The following is an 11367-nucleotide window of genomic DNA, read 5'->3' as shown; positions in this document are numbered from 1 at the left end:
TATGCAAGTTTCTCTTATTTTTATGCAACATACATAACAAGAATATTTTTAATACACTGTTTGAAATTTTGGATGAATTTGAACCATATTGCCATTCAAATTCTATAGTTGGCGGTACTAAGACGACGAATTTTAACATATTACCTAACATTTTACTTCTTCTCTCTCCCACTTAATACTGTGGTTTACACAGACAGAAATAAACTCTTATTTAAAACAATTGAGAAATTATAAGGCTATATTTCGTTATTTTTGACGATCACTTTGTTATAAAAATCACAGATTTTTAAAGGTACTGTTTACTCATTCGTATATCATCTCAGCTCAGTATAATATAGGAATTTCTCAAGATTCATTTTGTTTAATTTTAAAGCCATTTGAATTTATTCTGCATGACGGGATGATACAGAGGTTAGTATGCTTAAATGTTAAGCGATTTCTTAGGGTACGATTCCTGACAGTGACTGAAAGCTGCTTACTTCATGCTTATTTTATCTAATGTTGTATTTGCGAATCATTTGCTTTTATTGATGCGACACATTATATGCAATGTGTTTGACTAAATCACTATCCTCAAGCAAATGAAGATAGTAATGTCTTCAATTTGAAAATTAATTTCATCACATTGAAAAGTTTGATCAGAATCACATTGAAAGTTGACACTCAGAGTATATTCCTGAGAATGAGTTCGTTAATAATTAAGTAAAATACATGAATTTTTAGTAATCATTTTTAAAGTGCAACTTGAATGAAAACAAGGTTCAAATAACATTTTGATTACGGTGCTTGACATGATAACACTAGCTATTCTGATCCATCATTTGTGTCGACCGTAAATAAAGGGTTAATCAAATTATTTTTAAGGTTTCACAACTTGCGCAATATTGATCAGCATACACGGTAAAAAAGATTCTGGTAAAATTTCCGCACTATATGGTAAAGAAAGTTCAGGAAAAACAAATCTGGTTAATAAAGCTAAAATATACGTTTCTTAAACCATTTTTTGGTAATTTTTTCATTCATACGCTAAATATTTACCGAAAACTCTTTCCAAACTGTAGTTTTTAATAACCACACAATTTAGTGAAACATACAGATCTAAATCGTATATTTAGTCGAATAAATTGTTTTTATGACATGCTCTGAGGTATCATGATTACCAAAATTTATCACATTTACCAAATTTTAAAACATATTATAATACTATATTTTATTGCTAGTTTTACCAAAATCATTACAGAAGCACTTCGGTAACATTTACTGTGCTTTCTGTTGCTCCCGTAGAGGCAGAAATATTGTAATTTTATCCTATTCTGGCATGCTTTTTTTTCTAAATGTGCCAATATCATTGTCATCGTAATAAGTATAAAATAAATAGCAAATATTTGTTTTTTATTGATTCATTAAAAGTTCCCACAGAAATAATCGAAGGCAATCTCTCAGTTTTACGTTTTAACTAACTAACTGGTTGAGTTTGGCTGTTTTTTTTCCTAACACTGATTAGAAGTATAATTAACAGAATTATCAAATGAAAATTAATTTAAAAAAACCTAATGGCGTATTTTAAAAGTTAAGGAAAACAAAAACAATTTATTTTGCTTGAATGAAAAGTATTTTAGAAAATATATTTTACTTTTTTTTCATTTATTTGAAATAAAACAATTTTTTGTTTAGATTAAAATATTCTTTATTTGTATAATCTGCTGATTTTCTTACTAAAGGATATTAGAACATTAGAAAAGGGGAAACATTAATGATTATGTCATAAATTTTGTTTTAAAAAATTGCGTATCTTTTTTCAACCTCTTTTACCTCATAATGTGTTAAATAAATCTAGATTAAAGATAAGTTATAAGTAAACAATTTTTAAATTTTTGAGAATATTCCAAACATAAAAAGGGTTGAAGGATTTTTTTTCCAACTTCGTACACACTTTAGTTATATATATTATATTAATTTCCCTAAGAAATCCGCTAGAAAAAGTAAAATACTGTTTATACTTTTTTGATAAGATTAATGAATTGAAATTATAAATGCCTCCACTAGATATTTCTCAGTTTTTTTTTTTTTTTTTTTTTTTTTTTTTTTTTTTTTTATATTTGATGTTTTTTCCTGCAAATTTTAGTATAGATTCAGTTGGACTTTAAATGCAGCAAATGGCATCATACCAAAGCACGGGGGAAAAAATTCTTATATAAGTACCGCACTGCATGGTAATGAATTTTCTGATTAAAAATTATCATAAATCTGGTTAGTAAAACCAAAACATACTCTATTTAAACCACTCATTTTGTAATTTTTGCGTTCGTATGGTAGTAATTAATTGAAAATTCTGGTTTTCAAAATTATAGTTCTTATTACCACACATTTAGTAAAAATACACAACTGAAAAATAATTGTAATCGAATAAAGGTTTTTTATGCCATGATCTATGGTATCACACTAAACTTAACCACACTTACCAAATTGTCTCACATATTAGAAAATCGTATTTTATTGTTAATTTTAGCAAAGTCATTACCAATGAACTATCGCAAAATTTACCGAGAGCAAACACGGTAATTTTTTTCCTTGTTCTGGTAGTTTTGACAACACTTTTCATCTCAGTGAAAGAAAATGAAATATGAATGAAGTTAAATTTGGTAACAGTTTGTTCTGATGTATCTATAATGAAATTACTTTGCATTTTAAAAAAAATAATGTCAGTAATCTATTTTTTTTCTTAAATTGTCGATGAGATGGGTTTTAAATGAACTATTAGTTTCATACATTAAAAATAAAAAATATACTGTTTTACCATAATTGAAAAATAGTTAATAGAAATTAATAATTAATTGCATTCATAATAATTTTAAGAAAATTCTTCGAATGAAACCTTTCATTAAATTCAACAGTAATGAATTTGAAAAATATGCTACATAATATTGTGTAGTAAATATTTTTTTTCGACTCTTTTCCGTTCTTAATTATTTTTTTTTCTTCCATTCACAATTTCTGATATTTTGAACTAAAAAAAGTTCTAACTTTCTTTTTTATAAGTACCATTAGGTACATCTAATTATGTTATGTCAAATTTTAATTAATTTTCGTATTTCTTCACATTTGAGATCATAAAAAATAACATGAATATAATCTTAAAACTGACAGGAAAAACTTTTTCACACTAAGAAATAAGTATTTTCGGTAAGGATTAAGAGACAACAGCCGCATTGACTGCATGCTGATTTTAATTTTTTTTTAAAAAAAACTATTTATTAGCTATTCCTACAAAGTAACAATAATTACATAAACTTAAATTAGAGAAAGTTAAAAACGTATGGCGTTTTATTATTATTTGTTCAGAAGAAATTCAAAACATTTTAATGACTTTGAATATAGTTGTTTCATACTATGTCATAAGAAAGTTAAACGCGAAGAGAATTGAACAGGCAATAAGAATCAAAAGTTCTAAAAATGAATTTATGTTTAGAGAAAAAAGCTTTTGCATGCACTTAGCACCATTTTCAGCATAACAATAAATTGTCATTTTTTTTATTAATTAAAATAGACATTTTGTTGACTTTTCCAAACTGTTGCAAGGAAAAGAGAAAATTTTAAAGCATTCAAGTTAATCCAAAGTCAAACAGAAAAGTTTATATTAACATTCATTAAGTTACTATGCATGCGTTTAAAGCTAGTATTTCTTTTAAATGTCGTTTAAATTGTTTCCTAATACAAACTACGATAAAGTAGTCTTTAAAATGAGTTATAAGTAGTATCAAAAATTTTGAAGACGTACAAATTTTTTATAAATACACTATTTACAATACGTACAAAAGTTTGCTTTAAAATTACCATGTTTTTACACAAGAAAAATAACACATCAGACTATGAGCCTTGTGGTTACTTTTTATTGTTTTTGCTTTTGTTAGTGTTTTTTTTAAAAAAAAAAGGAATTGCGTTACATGTTTTGCGATTTTGATATCATAATCATTGAAATGGACTCTGTTTTGAAGCAATTAAATGCTTTAATTAAATTTTCAATTGCAATATCATAACTTAAAAACAAATAAACTGTACAAGTTAATAATAATAAATTCTATTTGGAGAATAGTATTTTTTTCTGCTTTAATTAAATTTTTAATTGCAATATCATAACTTAAAAATAAATAAACTGTTCATGTTAATATTAACAAATTCTACTAGGAGAATAGTATTTTTTTCTGACTCATTATTTATTAAAAGAATTTTTTTTTTTGGAAAACAATATTGATTTTTGAATATGAAGTATATTCAAGTTCGAAAAAGGATAAGAAACAAATTTATTAATACTTTCAACTAAAAAAAAAAAAAAAGATCTTTAAAATGCCTTATTTAAGGTAGAGATTTGGTGCTTTATATTTAACATGCACAAAAACGGAATAATTTCATTTCTGAAATAATCAAGAATCTGCTCTAAGAACAAGTGAATATTATATGTTCTAATAAACTACTCTTTTAATTCTTTTGAAATTGAGCAATATTCAGCACCAAGAGTTCAATTTGATTTAAAATATTTCTATGCATTCAATAAACATAACCATTTTCCTTCTTTTGGTAACGCCACAAAAAATCATTTTGGTTTTATCAATCTTGATATGTGGTGTTCTGAAGCCATATTGTCCAAAATAACAAGCACTTTTTTTCATAAATTACACACAAAATCAGTTTATTAATGTTTTTTTACACTGCTCGTGTATTTTTTTAATATAAAAAAACGAAGAAGTCACCACATTTCCATGAACTTTTCAAGCATTCACCATCGCACACAAATACTTGATGTTTCAGACCCTAAACTCACGTATCAAAAATTAAGTTTTCATCCCATTGGGCTTTCTAAACAATAGTGGTCTGGTGGATATTGACGAATGTTCTTCTTTTTTAAATGTTTTCTTAAGCGCCATCTACGGATTGTGAACCACACTAAAAGTATTATCACAACAAATACAGCAGCTGCCCCGCAAGCTACGTATGTGATTGGGAAATATTTACAGTGTTCTGGCGACTCATCGTAGCCTGATGGACAGTGCATTGTTCCATCACACCAAAGCTCCGGATCAATACAAGCACCAATCTCTGGACATTCAAAAAGGCAATCCACATTTCTCAAAGTTTGACCAGACTGAGTCCTAACAAAAGGCCGCGTGACTTCTAACCAATGGACAATGAAAGATGCATAGTTTTGTGGTCCAACCATTTCAATAAAGATTCTGTCTCTGTCATGGGTAAAGCTTCCTTCTCTCGATTCATTATACCACATGTGTGAGAATATGTCGAACTCAACGATTTCTTCTCTGCGGACTTGTTCACTATCTACGCAAGCATTGGCGACAGGTTTTCCGCGTGGATCTACATACACTAGAATACGGCTTCCAAAACGGCATTCTGAAAGGAAAACATGCTATCAGAACGCCTAAGTGAATCATATATATATAGTTATATTATGCAAGGTTTACAGTAATAACCACCCTTTATACATAAATCCTTGTCAAAAACACGTAGTAAAATAAAACGATCAATAGGATTTGCAAGTGAATAGGCAGAAATATTTAAGTCAGCTGAATAATTTAGAATCAAAATTACAGTATATGTATATATTAAAAACAGAAAAATGGAATAGTTTGGTTGAATGACCTAGTATAGTGGATCAAAAATATTTATTAAATAAAATTTTCTAAAATTTTGCATCTATAAAATGGTTTTAAATTTCTATGTCAGGGGTAATAAACAGTTTTCTTTTTTTTTCCTTTGAATTAGGCTCTGACCTACAATGGAAACTCCAGGTGACTGCTGGTAATACGTGTAAACTTCGCTATTTAATAAGAATGTATGAATGAAGGATTAAGTCTATAAATGTTTTTCTATATGTGTTTGTAGGCTCTGATTTATAAACAGTCAATTTAAGGAGAACCAATAAATGGGTCTATTCCTAGTTTACGTTAGTATGCAAAGCTCTACACATATATCACCTATTTGAATGTTTTTTTATTAACTTCTCTACCTATTATGGGCTTTGTTGCTTGAATTTTCCAATTACTCTTAAGTGTTTTTTCGTAATTAAATGTCTTTTCACAGATTGTAGCACTGAAATGTTATTTGCTTTAAATATATTTTTATCAATAATTATATATGATAAATCTTAAAGGATATTCAATATATTTTTTCTTCTAAGTAATTTTCGTTAATAGTCAGATTAGTATATCTAATTTTAACACATTTTATTTTATTTCATGTTGGTAAGTTTTATTCCTTTTTTTTGTCTTTCATCTTAATCAAATTTATAATTACATTTTTTTTTAAATTTTTTAGAGGCATAGACGTATTATAAAGAATGATTTTTTTATCTCAGGATAATTATTCTTTATTTTGAAATGCCTCTTTCATTGTTGTAAAGGGGAATGCGCCATGAAGAAAACCTTTACGTTTTCCTATCAATTTTTTTTCTAATTATATATATATATATATATATATATATATATATATATATATATATATATATATATATATATATATATATATATATATATATATATATATATATATATATGGACCATCCTAAATAGTCAATAAAACTTAGAAATAATTTATTTTAATCAATAAAAAAATATATCAATGGCATTGAGTGCCCGAAGATTTATCAGTTAAAGTATTGCGGAGGAAGGATATAGAAATATATAGTTTGCTGAGTTATGCTTTAAAAACAATTTATTCACGCAGAATTTAAAAAGTTTACCAAGTTTGTCAATAGAGGTCACTGCTGATTGAACAAACTATAGAAATTTTTTTATCATAATAACCGTTTATTTCTGGAAACAACACTGCGCAGTGTGAGATGAATTAACGATTACTTGTGGGAATATTTCACTTAAAATGGACTAACGTGCATTAAAAGGTCGAGATTGTTGTGTTTTTTTCCAATCAGGGCTATTCGTGTAATTTATTTTGAAACTTTTTAAATCTAAGGAAGACAGAAACTTTTTAGTTCTAATTTCTCATCAGAACTCAGTAAACTACATATTCCTCTCTCCTCGTTCTTTCCTTGATTTTTATAATGATCATTCATTTTTGATTATCAAATGTGTTATTAAAAAGAATTGTAATTATATGCTGACCTTCAGCTATCGAAGCGTTGTAACCCTTAAATTTCAAGTATAAATGCTTATTTGTCGAAGCTTCTATTTTCCATCTGCATCTCAACGGTCCATGTGAAGAAGGCACCTCAGAAAGTATAGGCGGCACTCTAAAGGACAAAGTTCCATCACCACTTGGTCCCCTGTGACGTCGAAGTCCATTATCACACTTTGTATAATTTACAAACTCATATTCCGCCTCAAAGAAAAAGTCCTCGAAATCATCTAAATGTGACATACCGGTTACTTCAAAATCCAGCTTAACATTGCTCACTAGTGACTCAAAAACCACATTCTGGTGGTCCCTTTCGTCAAAATCCACATTGCAGAAGCAACCCACCGGAGAAGAGTAGCCCAACCAGTGTTCTGAGGCTCTGAGCATGCCCCAAGGATTCAGAGTTACACTTTCGTGGGAACTTGGGAAAGTTCTGCAACTGTGTCTCTGTAAGACTGGATCAAAGTGATATTTACAAATTGAGTTTCCACCTTTCAGCTTTGCTCTGCGGAAAGTCAGTCTCACTCTTTCAGATGGTAAACCAACAAAGTGATACATGCAGTTCAGGTTTTTCCTCCCTCCCCTACCATATAAAAATAGATTTCTTGGACTTGCGAAGGAGCCTTGCTTCGAGATCCTGCTGTCTAATCTTCTATCGCATTCACTGTGGTCAATTTGTGTACCTTGAAGACGGGTGTCGATGAACTCGTAACGTGCTGTGAATGAACTCGTGGAACTTGTTAACAACTCTGAAGCAAAAGATAAGAACCGATGACGAATGATTATTTCAGATGATGAGGAAAGATAGCTCTCACTAGGAACCTAAGGATAAAAGATAATGAATAAAGCATTATTTTTTTTAAAAAAATAGTTATTAGTCGATTTTTCTGTAGCTAAAATTTCACCTAATTGCTAACCTCAATCTAATTAATCATTTTACATATGCTTTTTAAGAAAATAAACTCCAATCTTATTTAATGTTCAAGAAAATAAAATTGTGGAGCTTTTTTACATGAGCAAATCATTTAACAAAAATATTTTTGGAACATCGTGCTAAGTTAATTAATTTTTCTAAATTGCTCTATATCACTTTAAAAATTTTCAAACCAAAATAAGTTGATAAACCAAATTGAGTAAGTTTTCAAACCAAATTTAGTAACGATAAAATAAAATATTTTGTTTTGAGTAAGAAGCAGAAAATCATCAATCATTTTTCTAAAAGATATTTAAGTAATTAAACTTTAAGATTCAAACTAAAAATTATATTTTTAAATAAAAATAGCTTAGTTTAGATTGGTGGTTTTACAAAATGTTGAAACTGCTTGAGCCGTATGATACTTTAAAATGTTGTTACAAATTATCTTTCAACTCCTTTTGCCTCCTATCCTCCAACCAAGCTGTTTTTCACGTTTTGTGCAATGCACCAAAGAAAGAAACAGATTATCTGGCATAACTTTTTATCTAGTGGTCGGAATTTTACGTTCTACGAGTCAAGTTTAAGTGTTCGTGGGGGTAAATGCTAATTAATTAGTGCAAGAGATATTTTAAGTTACGAAATCAGACACAAAAAGGTACTTTCTCTAAATAAAAATACCTTTTTCACAACGGTTTCAAATTTATGATTCCCTAATTTATGATTTATATGATGATGATGATGATAAATGAATTTTATAATAGCGTTCAAAATTTTTGAATTCACTTAAAAAATTCTCGAGATATAGCGTGATGCGCAAAAAATAAAATTAACATTATGGGGTCCAAACTTTGGATCGCTCTCCTGACCTAACTATAGGAGCAATATTTCCCAGATTGTAGCTAACCTCTATATTTTAGGGATCAGGAATCCGAATCCGCTGAATGCGTATATTCAGAGAAAGTAAGTTTTTGCGTCTGAATTCGTCACTTAAAATATCGTCTGCTGCACTAATTAATTAACGTATTTCAGGTCATCCCCTCTAACCATAAGTTTGAGTCCTAGAACGTGACGATCCGATAATAAAATCGAAAGCTCACTTTTGTTTGGTACACAAATAAATCCGCTTACTTTAGTAGTGATTTGTCAGAAATCGATTACGTTTTTATTTTCTTCTCGCTTAAACATTGTTTTGCGACCCCCAGAAAGTAAACTTTTTTTCTCTTTTCATTCTTGACAAAAGTTCAGTTATTAATATTAATTTAATATCTGTTATTGGAAACACATTTCATAAATATTTAATAAGATTAAAATATGCTTATGTATACAAACATGTTTTTTTCTTTATTTTTTGTGATTAATTTATCTTAATTACTGTAATTTTAAATGCTTTAAATAAAAACTTATTTGAAGCTGTCAGGGCTACATTGCCATTAACGGGTTACGAACGTACACTTTATATGCTGTAACATACTAAGCATATTTTAACAAGAAACCAGACCGGTTTTTTTTTTAAAAATTGTCTCGAGCTATAAGTTCAAGATCTTGATCAATTTAAGCGCAGTCTATGTTGTTGTTTTTTTCTTCTGATTTTTGTTTCTAAAGTGATAGTTCGTTTCTTATTTCCTATAAGAGAAGTTGTGTATTTCTGTATTAAGTTTTGATATTAATTTTTAGAACTCACATCACATTTCCTGTTGGTTGTAACACCACAACGCATATATCGTAGCAGGGGTGGCAAACCTTTATACACCAACGTGCCATTTTTTCTAAAAAATTTGTTTAATGAAATCACGGACGTGCCGTTAAATAATTTTGACTTCATGACTATTGGGAAAATAATAATACTAAATACTATCAACTCAAAATTCTTAATGTACATAGGAAGGAAAATACATTTTGCAATGTCTCAGTTATACGCGTAATTAAACTTAAAGTAACATCAGTGGGACTTCTGTTATTGCACATTAAATGACAAATATTAAGTTGTAAGATATTTGTTTAAGCAAGACTGTTGATTTTTTTGCTAGTTATTTATTGTTAGCTTGTTTTTTATGGTTATTAATCGTTTTTTTTAGCATTAATTGTTAAATTTTTCATTAATAATTTCTTATTATTTTGTTTGTTTTTGTGAATTTTAATTTAATTGTTACATATGGTTCATAGTGTAATAACATTTGTGTAATAACAATTCATAGTGCAATAACAATTGTGATCGGTGGCGTGCCCAAAATATTTTGTCGCTTGCCATAAATGGCACGCGTGCCATTGGTTCGCCATCCCTATCGTAGGCTCTCTTATTAAAGAAGGATTAAATTTCATTTAAATTCACCACCAATTTGATCCATGTTACTTTACTGGATTTAAGTTATTTACATGCAAATTTCTGGTTCTCGCCAAATTTTGTAACAGGTTTTGATATAGATTTCTCTTTAATTGATTAATCAATAAAGAAAAGTTTTATTTTTTTATTAAATATCATATTAATTTTGTTTATAATTTTCTGTAAATTAGTTTAGCTAATTATACATATTTTTTGGGTGCATTCTAGATCCTTTTGTGTGAAAGCATGCATTTTAAAACTATATACATCTAATTTGAATTACTCTCATCGTAATTACACCAATGATAAGCAACTCTCATATACTCATGAACGGAATTATTAAATAGAATCAATCCCTATTAGAAAATAGTGATATAAAATAAGATGTTTTCAACCCAAAAAAATAGAGCCTAATGCTATAAGATTACCTCACAAGGTCTTGCAGGAAGAAATTGAGGTGGGTAATCAGCAGCATGAGCACACAATTTTGGGCCGATCTCACCACAAAACTGGTGGGTGGGAGCTGCTGCCATATGCGTAGAAGGTCCAGTGACATTTCCTTTGTGATCTTCAAGGTCGTAAATTTCTAATTTACTAATGGAACAAGAATTCTCGCTTCTCCCATCGGGCGGACCTTTCTCTACCAGCACAAAGAATGATACGAAATATATCCATATCTATAAATAGAACATTTTTTTGTTTGATTCAGTTTATTTACAAAAGATAAGAAAAAATTTCATGGCAATTTTATAAATGTTAAATGCTTGATACTTCTAAAATGATAAAATATGTATCTTTAAATGCATGTAAATTGAAAAATATTAGATGACAAATTGTGAATATTTTTTGAGAAAATAAAATGCTACTAACTATTCTCACTTTAAAGCTACATGTTCAAAATTGCAAACATTTTTAGTTATATGTTCATAAATAATTTGTGCGCAAATCGTACAAATGAGACAAAATAAATATACCTTCGTTTGAATTT

The 11367-nt window shown here is 28.6% G+C and overlaps 1 protein-coding gene across 1 annotated transcript in view; it reads right to left on the bottom strand.

Annotated features, from left to right (window-relative positions):
• Positions 1 to 3230: 3230 nt before the first annotated feature.
• LOC107452130 (uncharacterized) overlaps positions 3231 to 11367 on the bottom strand; it is a 109247-nt gene continuing 101110 nt past the window's right edge. Inside the window, exons 8-10 of the mRNA XM_071180129.2 lie at positions 10808 to 11056; positions 7131 to 7965; positions 3231 to 5403 (exon numbers count right to left, since the gene is read on the bottom strand). Of these exons, the coding sequence (XP_071036230.2) occupies positions 4838 to 5403; positions 7131 to 7965; positions 10808 to 11056 (1650 nt within the window). The 3' untranslated portion in view covers positions 3231 to 4837. The remainder of the gene's footprint in view (positions 5404 to 7130; positions 7966 to 10807; positions 11057 to 11367) is intronic.

The sequence above is a fragment of the Parasteatoda tepidariorum genome, chromosome 1, assembly GCF_982258835.1.
Source record: "Parasteatoda tepidariorum strain Cologne lab strain chromosome 1, Ptep-v5.0, whole genome shotgun sequence".
Lineage (NCBI taxonomy): Eukaryota > Metazoa > Arthropoda > Arachnida > Araneae > Theridiidae > Parasteatoda > Parasteatoda tepidariorum.
The sequence above is the reverse complement of the archived record's forward strand: the minus strand, read 5'-3'. Positions and strand labels throughout refer to the sequence as shown.